General features: G+C 38.3%; 1 protein-coding gene across 1 annotated transcript in view; it reads right to left on the reverse strand.

Moving 5' to 3' along the window:
* The window catches only part of LOC124859636 (ankyrin-3-like), a 115,617-nt gene that overhangs the window by 25,091 nt on the left and 65,258 nt on the right, over positions 1-25,268 (reverse strand). The window contains exons 24-37 of the mRNA XM_047352527.1: positions 23,596-23,745; positions 23,014-23,248; positions 14,538-14,640; positions 11,703-11,812; positions 9,289-9,513; positions 9,027-9,181; positions 7,532-7,743; positions 7,114-7,321; positions 6,892-6,988; positions 5,670-5,898; positions 5,422-5,547; positions 4,167-4,289; positions 3,640-3,666; positions 2,607-2,688 (exon numbers count right to left, since the gene is read on the reverse strand). Of these exons, the coding sequence (XP_047208483.1) occupies positions 2,607-2,688; positions 3,640-3,666; positions 4,167-4,289; positions 5,422-5,547; positions 5,670-5,898; positions 6,892-6,988; positions 7,114-7,321; positions 7,532-7,743; positions 9,027-9,181; positions 9,289-9,513; positions 11,703-11,812; positions 14,538-14,640; positions 23,014-23,248; positions 23,596-23,745 (2,082 nt within the window). The remainder of the gene's footprint in view (positions 1-2,606; positions 2,689-3,639; positions 3,667-4,166; positions 4,290-5,421; positions 5,548-5,669; positions 5,899-6,891; positions 6,989-7,113; positions 7,322-7,531; positions 7,744-9,026; positions 9,182-9,288; positions 9,514-11,702; positions 11,813-14,537; positions 14,641-23,013; positions 23,249-23,595; positions 23,746-25,268) is intronic.

Here is a 25,268-nt window from a genome sequence, read left to right on the forward strand (position 1 = left end):
TATAATGATGGTTCAATGGCAAACTATACTTGATACAAAATGAAACAGGAATAAGAATGCTTGACATATGATACAGATGATGATATGAAATGATTCAAATTCAAAGTTACAATTCTATTGACTTTTGATCTGATAATCTGCAGTGTGTTCCTATAAGAAAGTGTATTTTAGAATAAAATGTGTATCCTTTTAAATGTTACACTTTCAATGCCAGAGGACCCCACACATGTACAGGTCCTTCTCAAAATATTAGCATATTGTTATAAAGTTCATTATGTTCCATAATGTAATGATGAAAATTTAAAATTCATATATTTTAGATTCATTGCACACTAACTGAAATATTTCAGGTCTTTTATTGTCTTAATACGGATGATTTTGGCATACAGCTCATGAAAACCCAAAATTCCTATCTCACAAAATTAGCATATCATTAAAAGGGTCTCTAAACGAGCTATGAACCTAATCATCTGAATCAACGAGTTAACTCTAAACACCTGCAAAAGATTACTGAGGCCTTTAAAACTCCCAGCCTGGTTCATCACTCAAAACCCCAATCATGGGTAAGACTGCCGACCTGACTGCTGTCCAGAAGGCCACTATTGACACCCTCAAGCAAGAGGGTAAGACACAGAAAGAAATTTCTGAACGAATAGGCTGTTCCCAGAGTGCTGTATCAAGGCACCTCAGTGGGAAGTTTGTGGAAAGGAAAAAGTGTGGCAGAAAACGCTGCACAACGAGAAGAGGTGACCGGACCCTGAGGAAGATTGTGGAGAAGGGCCGATTCCAGACCTTGGGGGACCTGCGGAAGCAGTGGACTGAGTCTGGAGTAGAAACATCCAGAGCCACCGTGCACAGGCGTGTGCAGGAAATGGGCTACAGGTGCCGCATTCCCCAGGTCAAGCCACTTTTGAACCAGAAACAGCGGCAGCAGCGCCAGACCTGGGCTACAAAGAAGCAGCACTGGACTGTTGCTCAGTGGTCCAAAGTACTTTTTTCGGATGAAAGCAAATTCTGCATGTCATTCGGACATCAAGGTGCCAGAGTCTGGAGGAAGACTGGGGAGAAGGAAATGCCAAAATGCCAGAAGTCCAGTGTCAAGTACCCACAGTCAGTGATGGTCTGGGGTGCCGTGTCAGCTGCTGGTGTTGGTCCACTGTGTTTTATCAAGGGCAGGGTCAATGCAGCTAGCTATCAGGAGATTTTGGAGCACTTAATGCTTCCATCTGCTGAAAAGCTTTATGGAGATGAAGATTTCATTTTTCAGCACGACCTGGCACCTGCTCACAGTGCCAAAACCACTGGTAAATGGTTTACTGACCATGGTATCACTGTGCTCAATTGGCCTGCCAACTCTCCTGACCTGAACCCCATAGAGAATCTGTGGGATATTGTGAAGAGAACGTTGAGAGACTCAAGACCCAACACTCTGGATGAGCTAAAGGCCGCTATTGAAGCATCCTGGGCCTCCATAAGACCTCAGCAGTGCCACAGGCTGATTGCCTCCATGCCACGCCGCATGGAAGCAGTCATTTCTGCCTCATTTCTGCCAAAGGATTCCCGACCAAGTATTGAGTGCATAACTGTACATGATTATTTGAAGGTTGACATTTTTTGTATTAAAAACACTTTTCTTTTATTGGTCGGATGAAATATGCTAATTTTGTGAGATAGGAATTTTGGGTTTTCATGAGCTGTATGCCAAAATCATCCGTATTAAGACAATAAAAGACCTGAAATATTTCAGTTAGTGTGCAATGAATCTAAAATATATGAATGTTAAATTTTCATCATGACATTATGGAAAATAATGAACTTTATCACAATATGCTAATATTTTGAGAAGGACCTGTATATTACTAACAAAAAGATTAACATTATTAATTTAACTTGGTTGAAGTTAAAGTTGCACTTTACAAAAACACAATTTTAAATTAGATTTTCATGTCTACTTAGTTATGTCAAAACAATTCAGTTTAGAATTTTGTCATCACCTATGAAGCCATTTCTTGTGGCTTTTTTAAAACTTAAAAAAGTGAAAAAATCTGCTACATATTTGTTCTGTCATATTAACACATAAGGGAATCAAAATGATGTAAAGTGCAACCTGTTGGACGTTAATATACACAGCCGCACACAATCGTAAAGCCAATAAAAGATGCAATGGCCACTAAAACAATGACAACATTTCAAAAGAATAATTTTTATTTAACATGAGTTGAAACACTTTTGAATGATAGATGAACAAATGTGAGTTCCCAGTGCTTTCACAAATGTAAAACAAGACAAAACAGTTAAAACAAAGAGACAGTTTTTTTTAACATGGGGTTGGTCAGCAAGGCTTAACATACACAAAAACCATGCAAATAGTTGAGGAATGGAGAATGACAGAAGAGCATGTGTTGGGTGGTGAAAACTAATGATTGGTGAACTTCTTTTGGAGGTGAGAACATGTCAGAAAGATCTTTCACTATACATAGGCTTCTGAGTGACATTTTTCTCTAAATAAAAGGAACTAAAGGCAATAAAACTAATTAAACTATTACAACAAAATAGCCATTTTAACCCAAATAAAAATAACTGTAAAATATAAATCTGAAACTCACTCGCTGCTGGGTCAGTCAAATAGCTGTAGCGCTTACGTAAAGCTAAGGAGGCAAAGGTATGACGTCGTTCTGGTTTTTCAGTCTGAAACAAATAAAAAAGAACAGAAGGTGCTTTAACATAAGAATAAAAGTAAATCTGGATCTAATCTATCAAATTAAACTTAAAAGAATGGTTTGACACAAAGTAGAGATGTTGTCATGTTCTTAGAGATGCAACACATGCAGTTAGTAATAACACAAGGAGGTACTGCAGGTTTACCATACTGCATATTACTGTATGCACTGGACAGTGTTATAAAATCCTGATTTTACAGTGAAAAAAATTATGATATGGTGTTTTCAAATATCACCCACCGATATGAAATTGCCGTGTTACCCAGATGTACGGGTCTGGATGATTAATTCCTCCACAGTCACCTAACAGATATATTGTTGCGGTATGCATTACAACTTTTCATTATGGAATTTTTAAAACCGAAAAAGGCACCATTTGTTTGGGTTTGTAAGGATGCTGCTTTGAGTTTTGGTATTCTTTTACCACTTAAGATGAAACACCAAGTTTCAAAAAATTTAAACATAAAGAAATTCAGTAATTAGTGGGCAAATGTTGAAGATTATGGTTTCATCTTTGGCTGACAAATATTACATTGTATCTAGGAGGAGTTAGTTGGAATAATGGGGCCCAGTTTCAGGTGTATGGGAAGGAAAAGGGATGAATAACAGGCCGAGATGCGGCACAGCATCTGGATCTTCTTGACTTGAGATGCAGACAAAAAAGAAATCTTGGCTAAATAAAACGATCGCCATTCTCACACATGCAGGGCATAAGTTCATTTTGTAAACACTGCTGCTATGCGAAAAATAAATAAATAAATAAAAGAAAATTAAACAGCCACATCTGACAGACTTGGGCAACTGCATAAAGACAAACTATCCGCAGCACACACATGTTTTTTCCAGATTCTGCAACAAAGGCAACAGAAAGAATGACCAAGAAGAAGCAGTTTCATGTGATGATGAAGAATATGTTTACCTCATCATCAGGGTCAGACTCCATATCCTGTGGTATTCCAAGATGCATTGTGAGAGAGGAGAGATGACACAATGGACAGCAGGGAGGTTATAGTAAGCAGGTGGGGGAAGGAGGCAGAAATAAAACTCAGGGGATGAAAATGGAGCAGCAAAAACAACAAAAGGCATCAGAAATAATCTATGAGATTAATAAATAAAACAAACAGCAAAACAACAAAAGCAAAAGCAAAATAATTACAGTTTATTGTGATCAGTAAATGCCACAACAAACATACAGATTTTATTTTGCATTATTTTTGAGTGCCCACAGAGAGCCAGGCAACAGTTCAAAGCAAGGTGTGCATGTGTGCTTCAGTGTCTATGTTGTGAGGTCTTATGACTGGCACAGGCTTTACAACTAATAAAAGACACAGGCAATTAAGCCTGGACTAAGGGAGCTTCAGAGGCTCTCTGCCTGGGAACATCATTTACATTTGGATGACATGATATGGTGTAACAGGATGAAAAGTACAAATATAGCAATCCTACCTTCTTGTGGGTTGGCAGTGTGATATTCAAATTGCATATGGAAGTCTGCGGAAGGCCTTTAGTGGTTTTGGGCTCTCTTAGGAAGGAGAGGCGGCCACATGGCTCCTGGCCTACATCTCTAACCTGTAGAGAACGGGAAAAAAAGAGAAAGAACTGCTCTCACCCGATTCGACACACTTTAAAAAGAAATTCTGGAAGGTATACATTAGCCACTAAAATTATTTGTATTTAAATCGAATAAAGTTAATTTGTAAATGTAATTTTTAATAACGATTATAATTCAACTGAAGATGTAATGTTAACTATTATAATTTTTCCCAGTGAAGGCCACTGGAAATACAAATCTTAGCTGATATTATCAGAGGGAACATTTACATGCAACCTTGTTAGAATAGATTTAACAAGTTTGTATCCAGCTTTAACTAGTTTTGCAACGACCCTACGCTAAAGTCAAACATGCTAGCAAGCTATCCTTCTTAACTGCAGTTCTAGATTAACGGCACATCTTAGCTGTTGTTATCAATGAAAAGGTTATTTTATTTATGTATTTATATTTTCTTTTTTAGATGGAGGAGAGACTCAATTACTTTATGCACTATAAAGATGAATTCTGGAGAGCATTAAACATTAGCCATTATAATTATTTTGATTTGATTAGTAAATGAAAGGTTTGGTGGTGGTTAAGTTCACCACCACTAAACAAGATTAGCTGTTTTATTTTTGTAACAAACCCTGTCTAAGCATTTCGATTATAATTTAACTGAATATGTTGGTGGGGAACAGTAAGGCTAATCTGGTTAAGAACAGCCATAGGACTTGTGCTTGGAAAGGTTTCTGTGTTAGAGCTAAAACATAACTATATATATATATATATATATATATATATATATATATATATATATATAACTAGATATACTGGATCAGCAAAAAGACCATGATAACTAGTTAGAATTGGCCTCATTTAGTTCAGTAAATACATTTTAAAAGCCATCTGGAATTTAACAAATTTATTTATGTGTATTTTAGTTGTTCAACGTATATTTTTTCCACTTTAAAAAAAAACAGATTACAATCTACTCAAATAAAATGTTTGCAAGTTGTTCCACCAATTTAATTTGTTAAATTCGAACAGATTTGTTTTATCAGTGCACATCATCATATGTTGCAGGGAAATACTTCTATTGTAATGAATTTCAGCTATCATTCCAAAACAATTAAGGCACACAAAGGATAAGTGATAAGATACAATTTATACCTTCACATTGAAAGGAAGTCTGTTTTCCTTGAAAGAGTAGAAGTTAAAAATCAACTGCTGGCTGCTTTTGGTGAGAGGTGAAAGGTTGCCATAACAATCCACATAGATGGGCTTTCCCTCCAGAACCTGAAATGTAAAAAAATTACATATATTTAAGTTAGAAAAAATTGACATCAAGTTGCATGAAGCAGCATGAAGTTTTCCTTTGGAATAACAATGTTTGCATGTCTACAAGAGCATAACTTCACCTCAATGTCTTTGCTGCGTGCCACTTCTTCAAAGTTCTCCTGCTGCTCTAGAGTCTTGTCCACCTTGTCGTCCGTCATGCAGAAGCAGCGCAGCCGGGCCTCCACAGTGTCATTCATCTTAGCAAACACCACAAACTTGGCCAGGTACGGCACGCAGATCAGCTCCCGGTATAACTGAGACGCTAAACTTACCGTCTCAGGAATCTGGTGACAGTCTGCGAGCCAGAACCTGAGGAGGGAAGAATAGATCCGAGGTGAGTAGAGAGGAGAAGAATTAACATTTCCTGTTGCTGCAGGTTTTTAGTTAAAGCAGCCTTCATGAGGTGGAGCTGATTTTCTAGAGAAGCCCACAGACACGTGACAACTGTGTAGCAAACTAATTGCAGAATGATGAAGTTGAGAGTTAATACCAGGCTGCACATTTACCACATGATTCAAATTGATCTAGGATGAGGGTTTATGACTTTGCATTGTGTGACCAAAAAACGACAATACTGAGATCAGTTCTGCAGAATGCCTAAAGAAACTGTAGTTAACATTAGCCCTCCCTGAAGGGTCATAAAGAAGAAGACGTAATAATAAACAAGCAGACGTCCTCCCATTAGTGGACATTTTACATTTTGATGGAAACTTTGCTTCTTATTTGAGGAGAGAGGGTCAGAAAAAAAGTAAAGCAAAAATGTTGTCCATTCATATTTTTAAAATTATTTTATTTTATTATATTGAGAGTTTTTTTTATTTATTATTGTCTGCTCACATGGGAACTTGGAGCAAAATGATTCAAGATCACACATTTAGCTTAAAAAGTATAACATCTAATAAAGTGAATGGTTATTTTCTTTTCCTTGTAGGGCCCAAGTGCACTTTTTTCACACGTATTGTAAACGGGTTTTTTTCACCACCTTCGATCCAAGTGTAACCGAGCAATCTTAAAAACAAACTGCCATAATCAACAAGTTGGCTTTTTTATTATTTATGAAATTCAAGGTTAAATCAGTAGTTCTCCAAGCATCATATTAGCAATTGTTAAGTTCATAGACATTTAGATTTAAAAAAAAATCTCATATAATCTTAAATTACTGATACCATTGATTCTTGACTGGAAACTTCAGTTGAATAAAAATGAATATAAGTTACAACTAGTATTTTACATACATACATACATATTTAAGACAAATGTTTATTTTAGACTAAGTACAAAATCTTGGGGTTTGTATCTTACCTGGCCGATACATTTGTGGTAAAGGAGACACAATCGGTTACAAAGGACAACGGCGTGGTTCCTGTTATGTCCTCCCACTGTGCAGGAGACGTCCCTCCTGTGTAAAACATGGCAAATAGATGAGGTCATTTGCTTTCCAGAAAACCCAGTCTTTTTGCTCGTAAATAGTTCAAGTAGCAGATGGAAAACCTTTATGCTCTAATTATCTACATGCTAACTTGCCTGTGATGCTGCAGAGCAAACGCAGGCATGGCGCAGATTCGCCTCGCTGGCCGCTGGGATGGCCTTCTGCTGATCTAGGAGGGACCGGGATCGTCATGGTAATTGGCTTGTGAAACTTTCTCCTTCTGGGCTCGACGGTGACGATGGGGCTGAAGGTGGCTCTGTTTCCGAGGACCGCCCTAACTAACTCATCTGGCACCGGCTGAGCCTACACGGAAACATAGAAACCAACATGATGACTTAATTCTAGGGGTGCAGCATTAAGCACAGAATTTTTCAGAATGCTCAAATCGAATTAAAGGGAGCAGGGTAGTTAAGCAAAATTCAATATTTGACAAAAATAGCTTAAGTATAAATAAGTAAGTGGACAGTATCTCCAAACCCTACATTTAGGATAGACAAAGGAGTCTTTGTGTACCTGCAGGCCAACACGGATCCTCTTGGTTAAAGCCCCCTGCGGGAACGAGGCCCGGACCATGTTCACAGTGCTGCAGGACAGGATGCCTCCATCAGGACCCATGTGATTGGACTCCTGCTTGATCCTGGACACCACAGCAAAATACTGGGGAAAATCCCTGGTAATGATGCGGCAGATGCGCTTCTTCTCCAACTCCTCAAGACTGTCCATCTCTGTTTCAGAAAAATATTATTTTATTACATGCTATTTTAGGTGACAATAAACAGCTGTCTCATTAGTGCTAATTATTAAATGGTAGATTTGACTAAACAAATGCATTTCCATGTGCAGTACTACTGCATTAGAGCATAATACAATGTATTTACATTCACACCCATAGAGAAGTGAGTTTTTTTTAAATTGGCACATTCTAGAGTTTTTTGACTGATAATTTTAATTTACAATTTTTTTGTGAGTAATACAGAAATTAAATGTCTGATAACTTGTGATCAAGCTGGTTGCTGTGGCAGCTAAAAAGCAATTTTATAAAAACAAACAAGGGATGTCACGATCAGGATTTGGTTAATTTGATTTAATAGAATAAATGTGGCCCTGCGATGGACTGGCAATCTGTCCTGGGTGTACCCTGCCTCTCGCCCATAGACTGCTGGAGATAGGCACCAGCTCCCCTGCGACCCACTATGGAATAAGTGGTAGAAAATGACTGACTGACTGACAGAATAAATGTGCTGATACCGTGTCGCAGTTCCATACTAAATTAAAACAACAGTCACGTATATGTTTGAAAACTCAGTAGCTTTAAAGTGCAGTAAAATAACACACTACATTTAATCGATATTACACGGTCAACATTAATATTGTGATTGTGTCATACTTTAACTAACCAATGACATTCTGAATGCTACAGCATTCAATTTTCTTGACAGTGACAGATATTTTACTTAATATGTTGCTCCAACATAGTGACGCTAATGCTAGCGTAGCACTTTTTACTTTCTCTTTTGATATGACTTGTTGATAATTTGTCTTGCAATATATTTCATGGCAGTTCCACTTAAATCAAACTTATAGAAAAAGTTATTCTATAAAACTAACGCTTTGCCTTCAACATCACAACATTCAATGACAAGGGTTTCTGCTGTGCTCTGCATTGTGGTCCTCACACAGATGTCCACGCAACGGAAAGCTGAGTAGGTCACATGAGACAGACAGAAAAGGCTCTGCAGTAGACATAACGGTTTCTCTTTGCAAGCAATGCACATGTAAATAGGCTGGGATTTTAAAAACTGGCTGCACACTTCGCTGGGGGTGTGACATACTTACAGGCTAACAACCGGTACCGTGCTTATTTATGAGCTCTGATAGCAATAACTTTAAAATGCTACTGGACAGAAAAATCTGTTTTAAATTCAGTAAGTAACATATGGGCTACATGATCCAGTTTTTTACAGTCTGACTCTGTTTACCTTTAGATTTTGTAAAAGATCGTCTTTACCTTCATCCATTCCAGCAAGCAGTTCAGTGAGATCTTCTGGCCTGGTGTCAAACTGGTGCTCCTTCCAAGTGTCACCGTTATCACTCCTCAACACAATCAGCTCCCTTTCTTTCCCTCGCATTGAACCAAAATGAGGAATCTCCACAATCACAGGACTAAGAGAGGAAACAGAACATTACAGGGCTGCTCAAGCATTCCCAAATAGGCTAATGAATCATTGTATTATGAAGGGGAAATAAATGCTGCCATTGTAATAGCCTACCCAAGGAACTGGGCGCCAGCAGGTCCGACCTCCACCAACCGACTGACCAGACCCTCTCCCTCCACCATAGGCGGAGGGAAGGCCAGTTTGTGCTTTTTAGCCAAGCGACAGGTGATGCGTGTAGGTGCTGTGCACTTTCTGGGAGGAATGATGATGCGCATCCCATTGTGGCGGCTTCCTCTCATGGAACCGCCACGGGCATCCACCATGAAACTGACCAAGAACCTGCAAGAAGAATGAGGACTGATTCAAAAAACAGACGAAATGCTCGAAAAAAGGACGGACACGGAGACACGGTGAGGAGAACGGTCCCATGCGGTGATCACCGGACACCCAAATAAAGTAAGGGAAAGGCAGAAAATAACTAAAAGAGAGACAGAGAGAAAAAAGATACTTTGAGCTCTGAAACTTGACAGTTCTCACATCAGCCATCTTTTTTTAGAACATCAAACATCGTATGAAACAGGGTGTTAATGACGTGACAGAAAGTTTATTTTCCAACTCTAAGGCTGAGGATGAGATGGATGTCAAAGATTCAGTCCCTCAAAAGCAGTAATCAGTGATCAGACATTCAACTATAATCACCTTTCACCAAGATCGGGTAACAAAAATCCTATTTAATGCATCCTATTAGTGGAATTATGAGCTTATTGTGGCACCCTATAATCAGAATTTGAGAAAGGAGGAAGTTCTTTTAAGTGTAACTTTAACTATACTTTGTTATACAGTGTCTTTAAAAAGTATTTACACCCCTTAAACTTTTTCACATATTCACATTTCATCCACAAACCTCAGTGTATGTCATTGAGTTTGCATGTGATAGATTAGCACAAAGCAGCACATAATTGGGAAGTGGTAGAAAAAGCACAAAATATTTTACAAATAAAAATTTTAAAAGTGTAACACATTTTTTATTCAGTCCAATTTCTGATACCCCTAAAAACCCTAAATTGAGTCTATCTATGTGTAATTTACTCTCATTATAAGACCAAAATGAAACATTTTGGTATAAATGCAAAATCCTATGTGTGGCATCCCCATGGTGGAACTTGGTGGTGGCAGCATAATGCTGTGGAGATTCTTAAAAATCTGCCACAGATGCTCTCCATCCAATCTGACTGAGAAGGCGCCATTTTGCAAAGAAACATTGGCAAAAATTCTTCTCAGCTGTGCAAAGCTTGTAGATGTTTTAACAGAAAAAGGTGGTTATTATAATGTCTTGATTCGCCATATAAACCATTTATCCTTTTCCTTATAACTTAAAGATTAGTGCTACTCTGTGCTGATCTATTACAAAATAATGAAATGAAATACTGTGCTTTGAGGTTTTAACATGCCTAAATCTGAAAAGGTTGAAGTTGTATGCAATGTAGCAGAACCCCTGAAAGTCTTTTCTTCATTTCGTTTTTCTGTTGTGCACAGTGAGCGGGTGACGGCACATAAAGCATAGACTCCCAACATACTTCTAGTACCTAGGCATTGCAAAAGGAAAACCAGACCACACAGATGAGACAGGCACAGACTGGACAGAGAGGGGGGAAAAAAGAAACAATGATGAGGTGAGAGATGGAGGAATGAGTGACATCACTGCGACATCATGGCTGTGAGCAGCGAACTCAGTCGTCACCTGGAGTCATACTGAGCGAGCGGGGACGAGAAGCTGCAGAGTAAACCCATGGGAACAATGCAGGAGGCAAACACCCCCCATAACCTAGTTTTAGTATTAAAGTCTCACAAGTTCAGTTTGGATCTATAATGGGTGCTGAGGATGAAAGATGGCTAAAAACTAAAAGTGAGGAAAAGACAGGAACCACATAAATTACACACACTGTGGATAAAATGACAATGAATAAAGTAACATCCACACGTACAAACTCACAAGACAAAAATAGAAGCAACGTTACATGACACATCCCCGTATTTCATCCCTAAATAACACCAGCTAATCTCTGTGCAAACACAGTGCAGTTTGTTTAAAGCAGGCCCCAGCACTTTATGATGTCATATATTCAAAGTGTGCGCAGGACATGAAAGCAGCATTTCATCTGTGTATCCAAATGAAACACATTAGGCTAATAAAGTATGAGCTCATGTAGAGCCTGTAATTTTATTTGACTAATGATTAAAATAGCACAACATCGGCGAGTAAGGACCTGCTTCTGGACTGTGTCTAGATGTGTGGTATTACATAAGGGCTTCAGCAGATGAAGTGTGTTTTTAAGTAGCCGTAACAATGTAATGTGTACTGTAGCAGCAATGCAGAAGCCTCTAGCAACCCATCTGTCTGTATCCGTGCGTCAGGCTTTGCTGAATTTGAGTTTTTGGGGTAGTTTTGTGGATACGTTTGCAGAATACTTCTTTATAAGTGTGTGCAGATGTCTGCAGATAGGATGAGGTAGCACAGGTGCTCTTACCCAGAGTGAATTGGGCTTGACACCGTGTTGTGACTGTGGTCCATGGTGTCTGGGGTCCAGCTGTAGCGTCGCATACAGTCCGAACTGTAGTCCTCGGTCACAGCGAGGTGCTGGGTGTGGAGGAAAGGAATGAGAGATAAAACAGAGGAGAGGAGGATGAAGAAGGAAAACAGGGATAAAAGAAAAGAAAATAAAGATGAGAATGATCAGACAGTGGGGAAATGGTTGAGCAAAGTGGAAATAAAGCACAGAAACAAAAAGAGAAATTAATTCCACTTCACTCCATTTTCAGGATTCTTGTTTCATGCATTGTTTGGAACAACTCAAGGTCAATACGAGCCCTTTGCCAATTAGAAACCCATTTCATACCCACCAGTTGCTATTTTGTCCCAGTCTACTTCAATTTAAAGCACCCATGTATTTAACCAAATCAGTTTATATCTTATTAGTAAAGGATTCGGATGTATTATGGATAGACAATGGCATGCCAGAGTATCCATGCTGTGCGCCAGACCTCTTTTACTGATATATCTTCTGTGCCTCAGTAAAATTCCCTGAGCAAATTTCTAATTAAAGGTTAACAAGAAGGTGTCTAAAGATCCACTTTAAAAGATTTCAACAAAGTCTAAATGCTTGCAAGGAAAACCTAATATTTTATACAGAAAGAATAAAGAATTATGCAAACTACTGTTTGAGCTGATAAAATTGCATTGTGAAGCCAGCTATATTTTAATATATAAAAGTTCATAACGTTTGAAAAATGCTGCATATACATATCTAAACCTTCTATTAAGTTTGCTAAAATGTCTATTTCATCACCCATCACAATGGGAATATGTTTTTTATGAATGATCATGTTGCACAGAAGAAAGCTTAAAGCCCGCAGTTTACACCATATTTAGAATGAAAGACTTTTTTTATTTAATTTCTTTTAATTATTTTAATTGTTTTACCTTCTATTTTCATGTTACAGCTAGTTTTTTTTATGTGTTTGGAGCACACTCATGTCTGCTCCAAACACAGTGTGAGGTGAAAGAAAAATTATACATGGTTTTTAGCATAGTTTACAAAAAAGAAATCTAAAAAGTATGGCATGCACTTTGTCCTGCCCCCTTTTCTCTGATGCCCCTAAAACCATGGTTTCCAAAGTTTTTCACATGGAGGCAAAAAAAGTGAAATTTAAAACATTTGGGAGATACCTTTTTGACAAAAAGGGATCTGTAAATCATTTTAGATTCAAAATATAAAAAGGGTTTGGTACCTTATTAGAAGAAAGACAATTTCAAAATAGTTTCCTATTTTGGTCTATTCTCACCAAGAACAACGGAAGAACGGGATATGGATCATTCTTTCTTTGGAAATGCTTACTGTATTCAGCTTTTTAATAAAGTTTAATACAGTAGTTTGGGGAAGTTTTTCCTCCTAATTACTGTGAAATGAAGATGAAAGCAAAATCCGTTGTTAATAAAACCCTTATACTGTGTGTTGTTCTTAACATTTTCCATTTACAAAGATTTAAATTTGTCAGTAAAGATCTTGCCCTAAAAAAATAAAAGAAAGTGTCCATTTGCCTGTGCTGGAGGCCAAAATTTTACCATTCCCGAACTAAGGTTGAGAGATCAATCTACACTTTGGACACCCAAACCCTATAGAAAGATCTAGTCACCTAATTTGTAATCAGAGTCCACCTGTATTTTGTTTAGTAAAATAATAGAAAATTCTTCCCATTGGTTGTCAAAGCAGGTATCCCATGGCAAAAGGCTCCTTTTTATCATTAAAAAAGTTGGGTACACAAAGAACAAAAACTAGAGAAGTATGACTGAATGGGCCAAAATGGTCTGTACCTGAATGGGACATTTAAAGATCACTCACAACTTTTTTTTGCACATAAAGACATAACAAATAAAATGCAGTAACATACAGTAAATTTGGACAAAAGTAACCTGTAAATTTTTATGAAAAAAAAAAAGACATGAAGTCAGCTTTGATCAAACATTATAAAACAAATTCATGTGCTTTCATGAAATGATGCCCATTGACAGGAAGATGGGAAAAGGTGCTAACATAATGCAATGGTATGAACTCACAACTAACTAAATACACTGAAGAGAAATGGAAGAGAAGCCACGATGAAGCTGAGTCAAAACCGAAGAAAAGCTACTGAATAAGCCCGCCATCTGTCATGCCGAATACCTTATTAAGTGGGTCGACCAGGTAGGAAATGTCTTTACAGACACTCTGAAGCTTAGGGGGGAGGTTAAAAACAACAGTTTATTGTTTGCATTTCGGATAATGTGTAGTCCATTGAAATTAATTAATGTTTATTTAAATAAAGGATTTCTGACTAAAGAAACTCACACATTTATATGTCCTGAAATATTTAATCACGCTAGATCTGACTGCAACTTGTTGTATTAGATCATAGAATGCATTATTGAAGTGCCTAAAACAAACCTATCTTTAAACAGCATAATAAATAATATAAGAAACTCCTGATTAGAAGTAAGCACAAATCGTGTTTAAATCAGTTTTCTGGGCCTCTTAATGTCTTTAGGTTGAAATAAACTCTTTGTCAGGGGTGATATACGCTTACTCATACCACTATGGCTAAAGCAACATCTGCCCTTGAAGGAAAAGAAAAGCTATCCTGCTTTAACCTTCCCGACTTGTCTTGTGACTGGATCATTGAAGGAGAAAAAGAAAACTCCAAATTGTGCAGATAGTCAGATGTTCACCAGTAATTCTTAAACAACAAATATTAAAATTTTAAAGAAAGAGAAAGATACTAACAAATGAAATAATTGACCACAGGGTGGAAGAAAACTTTTATCTTACCGTGTCTTTTGTGGGGGCCAGAATCTCCTCAATCATCATACTGTCTCTGGCAAAGGAGCTCCGGTTGAGTGTGTTGGACCTATCCGAACTGAATGAGCGGAGGCTACATGTTACCATGCAACCCAGCGCCACGAGCAACAACAAGTGACGGGAAGGGAAACAGGGCACAAAACAAAAAGCAAGAACTCCATTACAATATGCAACCTCCAGGGAACCAGAATTTAGTTGCTGGACGAAAGAAGAGTCCAGTTGTCAAGAGGAAAATGGAAAGAGGCAGAAGGGCCAGTAGTTAAAGGAGGAAGAGATACTGTAGCAGGTTGTTCAGAGATGGAAATGAGAGTGAGGTCAGTTTGCTTGCCTTAAAAGATAAAGAGGAAAAGTGGCCAGAGCAGACAGGGAAGAAAAAGAGCTGAAAACATTTCTCAAGTAAGGTGTGGTGGGTGTGCATCATGAGCACGGATATAACTAAACTAGGCATGTCTAAACGATGAAATGTTAGAGATTAGTGGATCTTATATTTCTGCACCCGGTTGTCAGGCGACAGTGAGATGTTTTCACAGTTGTGCAGATGGCAAAAGAAACAAGATCTCAGCTGTAAAATCTGCTTTGAGGTCAGTGACTGTGTTAGCTTCATTACAACATGGGCCCGCCTTGGCCTGTTTCAGAAAAATGAAGTATGTTTTTCCCTCAACCTTGCTGCAGTATGTTTTATTGCTGCGTGCAGTGATGTGTGGCTATTTCTGCAGCATCAATGCAGTACTGTGGATTCCTTTAAGCTTTTTTTTAATCTCTTGCTCTTTTGCCACATAGACTTGATGAGTTTGGAAAACAAAATGTCTATGTGATGGCACAGTTTAAAGTGTAATTTAAAGTCTTATCATTTCAATGTCAAACAGTATCTTGCAAAAGTATTCATGTCCCTTGTTACAGTACAACCACAAAGTTCAAAGTATTTTACTAGGATTTTATGCAGTACACTGACACAAAGTAGTGTATACTTGTGAAGAGGAAGAAAAAGAATACATGGAGTGCATCTGTAAACAACATTGTTTCGCATTGTGCCACAGACTCGCAATTAGATTGAAGTCTGGGTTTGGACTGGGCCATTCTAACACCTGCAAATGCTTCTATCTAAGCCATTCCATTGTAGTTCCTGCTGTAAGTATAAGGTCATCATCCTGCTTGAAGTTGAGCCCCACCCACTTTCAAATCTTTTGCAGTCTCTAAAGCACTTTCTTCCAGAATTGGTCATTGTCTTGGTAGAAGGTGAAACTCCATCCCATCCCTCAAAGACTCTAAAGGGTTTCCTCTCAGGATTGTCCTTTATTTAACTCCATCCATCTTCTCATTTACTATGACCAGCTTTCCTGTCCCTGCTGAAGAATAGCATCCCCACAGCATCATGCTGCCACGAGCATGTTTTGTGGCACGGATGGTATTTTCAGGGTGATCTGGTGTTTGTTTTCTGCTTCACATCTTTTCAATGTAGGCCAAAGAGTTCAGCTTTGGTCTCATCTGACTCATGGCTTGTGGCAAACCCAAATTGGGACTTTTTATGGCTTTTTTAACAATGGCTTTTTTCTTGCCACATGTCCACAATCAGCCAGATTTGTGGAGGACACGCCTAATAGTTGTCCTGTCAATAGAGTCTTCCACCTGAACTGTGGCTCTGTGGGATGCTTCTGAATGTCTATTTCGATGCATGGTCTTGTCTTGGTAGGTTTGCATCTGTCCTATACTCTTTTAATGTTTGGATTTTGGACTGCGCACAGCTCTGCAAGATATGTAAAGCTTGAAATATTTTACAACCTGAACTTCACAATTTTATCTCTGACCTGTCTGCTGTGTTCCCTGGTCTCCATGATGCTCCACTAATGCTCACTAAAAAACATCTGATTCATTCACAGCTGGATTAATACTGAGATCTATTTGCTGAATAGGATCTGGATTTGTTTAGGGGTTACAGAGTAAAGGGTTTGAATACAATGCATGCCAGGCCATTCAGAGTTTTATTTAAAAAAAATAAAAACCCTGTATTATTTTCCTTAGACTTCACAACTATATGCTACTTTTTGTTTGTCCATGACATAGAATCCCAAACAAATACATTAACGTTTGTGGTTTTGACCTGACAAAAAGTAAAAAGGGGTATGAATACTTTCGCAAGTCACTAGGAAGATTGTATTTTTTCAGGTTAATGCTCAGTAGGTGTCATTGAAAATAATTAAACACCCACAGATAAAGCTGACGTCTCAGTGCTGTGTTTTCTGTGACTGTACACTGTATGTGTGTATTGAGGTGCCGTGTACGTGAGTGTAAAAAAAAAAAAAAGGGGGTGGGGGGGGGGGGGGGTGACGACAGGGGGGTACGACGTTTGCAGACCTCAGCAGGTTTAAGTGGGCACACTATTCAGCTGAGAGAGAAGGCCTTTATTCAGCAGAGCCTGCCTACACTGTCGAAGTAACCAAGCAACTCTGTACAGACTGAATGGATCCGCTGGCATGGTATCTCCCACGCCCCCCTCTTCTGTTCAAACTGGGACCTTGTTTGTTCTTCACAGCTTCCTCCTCTTTCTCATTCTGTACATCCTTCTCCACCAACTTATCTTTGTTTTTTTCTCATTTTATGGGCTGTCAACTATCTATTTCTGCATAACAGCGCTTCTTTATTCTGCACAGTTAGGAGGCACTACACCGAACATTTTCAGAAAAACTGTCTACTTTTTCTCAATCTAGCTTCTTCCGTCTATCCACATCCTTTTCTGCTGCCTTACTTCCTCTTGGCACACTTATCAATTTATTTTAATGGTGACTACGAACACTCTGCACTGCAGTTCCTCTATTCTCTTCAACATCTGCGTGTGAATATATTAGTGTTCTGGGGGTTTCCAGCAGCTGTGGGAGTGGGTGTGGACACACAGACAACTGTTGAGTCATTGTGCATCCATGTAAGTGCCAAATTTGCACACATGTCAATTGGAGAACATGCAAACTTTCCATCTCTGCAAACAATCACTGTATCTTGAATAAACCTGGGAGTTTGATTACTGACATGTTGACAAGATGGTAGGTGGGGCAGGGTAGAAGTACTGACATTTTGATCCCTGGAAGTTACACTCGGAATAACTCCAAAGAAAGGTTATAAGAGGTTAATCCACACAACCAAAACTAAAAAAATAAAATAAAATAGAGATGCACCGGAAATTACACTGGTGACCGGAATCGGGCGATTTTCAGCTTGATAATTGCTGATTGGTGATACGTCAGAAAAATATTATTTTTGTCAAGGAATCCACCATAACTAAAAGCAAACAAGTTGTGCAAACAAAAATACTATTTGGTGTGAAATTTGTCCACATTTTCAGTATCATTAAGGTGTTTAAAAATGAAGCAGAGGAAGAACAAAAGCTGTTCTGCTTCTAAAAAAAGCTCTGCTTCTGCTTCTTGCAGAACCTTGTGGGCTGTTCTTTGAGACTGCTACTAAACTTGAACAAGGAGGGAGATATGAGCCAATTACAGGAAGCAGATCTTATAAAGCAAAGTTACACTATTTTAGCTTCTTGAAGAGTCCCGTTCTATCTCTCAAGTTTGATTTAGAAATATTTTCATTTTTGAGAAATCTTCGTTAAGGAAAAGGTCTACTCTATTTAGAGCAAAAGAACACAGAGACTTAAGTTGACAGCATGATTAGCAATGCTAATCACATTAACCTTGCATATCATGGATGTAAAATGCCAAATATTTACATTTAATTTCCTTTTGGGATTAATAAAGTATTTTTGAAACATGGTTTAAAATATCACTTAATCATGTTGTCTTTGTTTTGAAATATTAGTGAAAAATATGTCGCCTTTGCTATTATAATCAATAAAATGGCTGCTTAAGATAAATTAATCGATGATTTAATAACCTAAAACATCAGTAAATCTGAGTTTTTTTTCTCTCAAGTATTAAGTTGGACACAACTGACATTGTAGACAAAGAAACATCTACTTTGTTATATGATGCCCTATATTTTGAGGTTTGCAAAAATCTAAGCTAGAATCGGTTTTGCAGCACAATGAGCTATGACAGTATATTAGGGCGATTGTAGATTAAAGAAAAAAAATAATGTGGCCACAGAGAAGTACACTTCCACCAAAAAACTCAGAAATTTCTAGATTAATCTCACGTATTTCCAAGGGATATTCTCTGATGTCGAAAAGCCATGAATTGGCAAGAAGAAAATGTTAATTTTCCATGCCTAAAGACATAAATTTACAATATTATAACTTAGATATTTTCTGAAATTGTAAAGTAAGAAATTTTCAAGAAAAAAAAACTTCTTAATTTTATATATATATATATATTTATTTATATATATATATATATATATATATATATATTTTTTTTTTTTTTATATATATATATATATAACAAAATCAGTAGTTTACTGAGATTATAAAGTCAGACATTTGGGACAAAAAGTGCCAGAAGTCCTCTAAGGTTTAAGTTAAGTGGTAAACTTAGGAGATGCGCATCTGGATATTTTTCAGTGTAATTGGTAAATCCGGGCTATTTTCCTGTCCAAAAGACATCTCTTGGGCGCAGACTCGATGCAGCCATGCTGCAGCTTCTTCGCCACTGTCTCAGGTGTGTATTCCAGATCCTGTTCGGGGTGTTCAGGGCGAGTCTGCACCCGGGAGATGTCGTTCTGTTACAGGAAGAGCCCACAAGTACCACCCACACTTTGGAAAACAGCCAGATGCACATCTCAGATTTACCATTTCAATCTTAGTGGACTTCTGGTATTTTTCTTTGCAAATGTTGAACTTCTTTCATGCAAATTTCTTACTTCACAATGTTAGATAATTTTTTTGTTTCGTTATCATAAATGTATGCCTTAAATCATGGTAAATTATTCGTTTCTTACTTTTTGACATCAGTGAATATCCAACTTCTTTCTCATAAATATGTGAAATTAATCTTTTTGGTGGAAAATTTACTCCTCTGTGGCCATACGATATTTTTTCTTTTACTTTCAATTGCCCTAATACTCTGTCATAAGAGGCAGTAGTTTTTTTAGTTAGTTTTATTCTTTTTTTGTAAAGAAATCTCTGGGTATTAGCGTGTTAATATATTTCACTGATGCAAAAAGAGACAACCCTGTGACCTGGTCCTGTTTTTGAGAAAAATCTTATTTTTATATTACAATAAGCATTCATTAAAGACAGTAACATTTCCAACATTCCCAGAAACCACAAAAATCTATATTTTGAAAGTTTTTTGTTTATAACACTTGAAGTGAAATACAAATAAGCTAAAATCATATCAGCATGTCAGTGCATTACAAAGCTGAGTATCTGCCACAAATTCTCAGGTTGCTGCATCTCTAAAATAAACAAACACAGAAAACACTACAGCTTCCATTGTCTTTTTTCCACAATAGTAACCCAAAAAAATATTCATTTTAAAAATCAAACTCCACACATGATGAATGCTAACTAGCTTAAATGGAGTAATGATCTGAACAAATAACAACAATAATAGATCACATCAGCTATTGTTAACAGAGAAACAGCAACACGTTGACACCAAGGTGCAATAGGATGACTTGTGGTTTTTGATGAAGGTTTTAATACAGGAATGACAAGGGAGAGACGATTCACAACTTATGCTTCCTACGACAACTACTACTACTACTACTACTACTACTACTACCCTTTTCTTACCTGATTCTAGGGCTAGAATGAGGAACAAGGAAACAAGGAGAAGAACAAAATAGAAGAGTGAAAAGCAAAGCATTTTGAAAACATTTAGGCATGATATGACTTTTCTTTAAACATAGGATACTGATGCTGTGCTTTTGTATGGTTGCACTGCGCTAAGCACATTTTTCTAGGTTTAGATGAGTGTGTGTTTGTGTGTATGCAGCCCAGCAAAACCATGCAATGTCGATGTATAAACAGAAAGGTAAGGGAAAGCAAATACCTTGTTTAGCATCATACGTCAACACAGATCAATACATTCATTAAAACATTTCACAACAGACATCTAACTGTAAAGAGACATTTGAATAGTTGGCAGATACAGTACATGCAGTATTAGAGTAGAAGAAAAACATTTTGGAGGGATTTTACATGATCACCATTTTTTGCAGTAATATTTTTTTTTTTTTTTTTTTTGCAGGGACAATTTAAAGCTATGAACCCTCAAACAGAAGGACACCAAAAAATGTTCTAGTGAATGGACTAGTCAAAAACTCCAAAATCCTATCCTTTCTAAACAGTGAAAGTACAACATCAAGCACTAACAGGCTGCAACAACATCACTCTTCACAGTGTCAGTTGTTCCTGAGTGAAGGAACCCAAAGTTGGCTATGTTTAGTATCACTAACGTGTTCAAAAATAAAGTGAGAGGCACGTTGGCCCTTCGCTCAGGCTGCTAGAGGTGGAAGCTGGGGCTCTGATTTTTTTCTTTTTTTCTCTGTTTTGTACATTAGCAGTTTTAGTTGATTAGCACCTGAGTTTTTCAGGTAGAAAAATAAGCTGTCTGCCACAGGTCAAACAGTTAGTCATGGGGACAGTTTGGTTGAATTGGTAAAGAGGCAACGTGATTTAGAGCCGTTTGCAGGTTACATGAAGGCTGAAGATATTACTGTAGAGTTGCTCTGTTTTTATCCTTTTGAGCTTTCAACCTCCATCTGTCATTGAAGATGCTGGATTTCAAAATGTTGGCAGCTTTTCGGAAATGTTAGAGTTAAGGTTCTATATTATTATCTACATTAAAACTTTACTAGGTACGACCATAATGAGATTTTCTAAAACAGTCAAGTCAAGAATGTGCTTATCTGCTTGTAATGTTAAAGGCTGAAGAATGCAATTTAGTTATGCATTATATTTTACTACAAAACTTGAATTTCCAGGTTTCTTAAGTTTTCCAAGTTGGAAAAATAAACAGAAGTCAGATTTCTAAGTGGAAAAATCTGAGCTTTCTTACTAACCCTGACCTCAAAATCCAATAAGGCTGCCTTAGATTTAAAAGTTACCAATTGCCATAGTTAAAATTGTTTATTTGCAAATTTTAAGATTTCTGTCTAGTCAAATCTTTCAAATACAGTTTTATATAATCTCCTTAGTGAACATGTAGCCAGGGTGTTTGAAAATCCAAAATGTCTAGAAATATGTCATCAGCTTGTATTAATAGTAACAATAGCCTAGCAGTCTTCAACCTGGAGCTGGAACATGGTTGATTTGGGTTTGATGTCAATTCCAGAATCTACTGGACATTGTGCGGCCCCCGGCGGTTATTCCTGGATCACTATCATTCCCTTCAGTTTGTACCGGGAGTTCTAAGGATTTCCAATACACTTTTAATTTTGGGATGTTTCCGACGAAGCAATGGTCTTGGGAATGTCTACAGATAATTAATACTAGCCATGCTAATCATGCTAATTGCTATTACTGGATGCTAAACACAGTTTAAAATGTCAATTCCGTAATTAATTTATCTTTATTTTAAGATAATAGCAAAAATAAAGGGGTAACTTTTGTCTTTCAGAAAAGCTGTGATTTTCCCTTTTGTTTCTAAATAATTATTGTCTTCTCCAGGCAGGGAAGCTAGAAATAAATATTTTGAATGTGGTTAATTATATTTCCGAAAGAGATGCTACAATCAGCTAAAATTGGTATCAGTTGGTCAAAGCTTTGCAAAAATCGAAGATGAGAAATTGGCTCCAAATCTCTGATCAATGCATCTCTAATATTAATACCAAATGTGGCAAAAAGTATATAAATAAAATTAACGTAAATCCTATCACTGTTCAGCATTCTTTTTATATTTATACAGCAATGGGAAATAGTGACTCTCTTGAAACTTTTCCAGCGTAATCTTCTAAAACAAACTGGTTTACATGGAATCTTTCCATCTAGTTCTGGTTTTCCCTTGTTTGCTGTGCCTTGCTGATGTTAGCAGCTTCCTGTCACAGTTCACCTCACAGTTTTTATTTTTATCAATCCAGCCATTACAGTACATCTGCCATCTGTCACTATAGAAACAATAGCCTCTGATGTGTTTTCCCTGTAGCCTGCCAGTTTTCCACAACAACCTTTTGTCTTCTCTTTAAAAGTGCACTCATGCAGTTGTGTCGCTCAGTGATACAGCTCATATCTATACTGTGTTACACTTCGGGCTGTTTTGTAGTACTGGCCTGGGTTTGAATGAGGTCACACAAATCGCTGAATCATTTTGTCAGGTTGAATCATGAGATGGCAACTATCCAGACTTGTTTTTGTGGTGATTTCGAATATTCTGTGTTTGTTTGTGATCAAATAACTGCATGTGCTCCAGAAAACTAAATAACTTATTGTATGCTTCAGCATTGCACAGTAAAGGCCTATGCAGTAGTAATACATCTAAAATGAATGTGACCACAACATATATAAACTCCCAATGATCTCGTGAGATGTATGAGCTAAATTTAAATGACAGGTGCCTACCTGGCTGAGCGGGCCCCTATGCTGAAGCCCATGTAGCCCTCCTGGGGGAGGGAGTCATCCCCCAGCTCTTTGAGGTCCTGAGGCCGCAGGTATTTGTCCGTGTCACCGGTCATCGCATCCTCACCTGGAGGGGGGATGAAATCACAACATCCTGCTGTTAACTTCACAAGCAGATAAATGGGGTGATGCAGCACCTCAGCAAAGGAAACCAAACCAGAATAGCCAGCATCAGTCTCTTTATTTGATTAGAGTACTTATTGAGGCCCAGGGGCAATTATCAGCAGCACTCTGATGTTGGACCCAAACATCACTGCAGATATACAGCCTGCAGCTACTTTAATTTTAATCTGTTTAACAGACTGTGGCACAAGAGACTAAATCACTAATTACTGCGGCTCTTTCAGAGGTTAGAAAGATGATTTGACACAAAATACCATCAGAGGCAGCAGTAAAGCAACTTTGCGGTAAAACTGCTGCTATCCTGTAAAAAATCAAACGCAGCTCCCATCACAGCACTCACACACAGAAGACAGCGAAGCCATAAAAATAATACGCAGCGGAAAGTTCACCAGCACACCGCACCTAGATCAGCGGACCGGTGGACGATGACACGCCGATCGACGAAGCCGCCGGAGCGGCTGTAGTGCTTCCCCTTCTCCCTCATGTCCGTCTCTGTCCTGCCTGCAACACTGTGCTCCTTCACCGCAGCCCCTCCCCCTCCTGCCCTCAGCACTGCCGCACTCCGAGCAGACGCCACAAACCGGCGTCAAGGCAGAGGGAGCGGCATGAGAGCACTTCCGGAGTCTATTTTCAAAATAAAACCTAACACGAACGCCCAAATAACAGGAAAAAAACAACTATTCTTTTTTGAAAAAGTAGGTCATTATTAGGCCCGAGCAGGAAAACTGCAAGGGCCTATTGTAATCGCTCGAATTCTTATTATTATTCCGGGGACTTTTGGCGGGGCAATATGGGGACATTTCCCAAAACTCACCAAATTTTACCCAAAATTGTCCCCCGCGTGAAATTTTTGATCTTTAATGTCGGCGTCAGTGGGCGTGGCCAAACCACTTAGCCACACCCCCAAACGTGAGATAGGCCAAACCTTAAGTCGTACAGATCTGAAATTTGGCACAATGCTAGAACTCCTCAAACCAAGAAAAAAAGTCTCTTGGGGGTATGCACTAACATTCACAGGAAGTCGGCCATTTTGGGTCAAAGGCCGATTTTTTCCCATTTTTTACTTTTACTCACCTCGAACTTTAACGAACTCCTCGTAGGGATTTTGACCTATCGGCTTCATATTTGGTCAATATGCAGTTAAGGCATGGGGGATTAAAAGTTATCAAAATTTTGAGTTTTCGGCTATGTTTAGGGGGCGTGGCCGGGCCACGAACTTGCCGTTCGCGCTCAAAGTGAAAAGATGCAATAACTTTCCCAAAGAAACGACAAATCAAACCAAAGTTGGCATGAAGGAGGACCTTTGGGTTCCCGATGATCCTATGGGGTCATATTCTGACATCATCAAAGCCACGCCCCCTGAAAACCGGAAGTCACTTTTTTCACTTGGAAAGGTGCCTCTCTGACCCTCTTGACCCAATCAACTTCAAAGTGTGTCAGAAGACAGACAACTAGTGGGTCTAACTTCGTTTCAAGCACAGTAACTTTTTAGAAAAGGGCATGGCCGTGGTGGCGCGGCGAAGTCAGATGTCACGCCATGGCCATACGTTTGGCTCTAATTTCCACATAGATCATCTGATCTGCACCAAATTCAATGTGATTGATCCTTGTCCAGTCCCCAACAGAGATCTGATGACATATTTGGTGGGCGTGGCCTAATTCGTCCACAGCGCCCCCTAGACAATTTTAAAAAAACAGCCCCAAGCCATGCTTTGACCAAGGAATCTGAAATTTGGTACACTTATGTATCTTCTCTGGACCTACAAAAATGTCTCTTGGAGCATTGGTCTAAACCCCACAGGAAGTCGGCCATTTTGGATTGAAGTTGCCATTTTGACCCTCTTTTGGGCGTTTTTAGCCCGCATATCTGAGCGAACTCCTCCTACAGCTTTTGACTTAGAGATTTCAAAATCAATCAGTATACTCTTAAGGCATTGGGGATCAAAAGTTATCAAAACCTTTTTGATACATGAAAGCGTGTGGGCGTGGCCACGCCACAAAATATGACTTCTCGCCATAAAACACTAAATTGATATAGCTCCTACAAGGAAAGTCACAGACAAATTAAACCTTCT

The sequence above is a fragment of the Girardinichthys multiradiatus genome, chromosome 22 (assembly GCF_021462225.1).
Source record: "Girardinichthys multiradiatus isolate DD_20200921_A chromosome 22, DD_fGirMul_XY1, whole genome shotgun sequence".
In the NCBI taxonomy this organism is placed as follows: Eukaryota; Metazoa; Chordata; class Actinopteri; order Cyprinodontiformes; family Goodeidae; genus Girardinichthys; species Girardinichthys multiradiatus.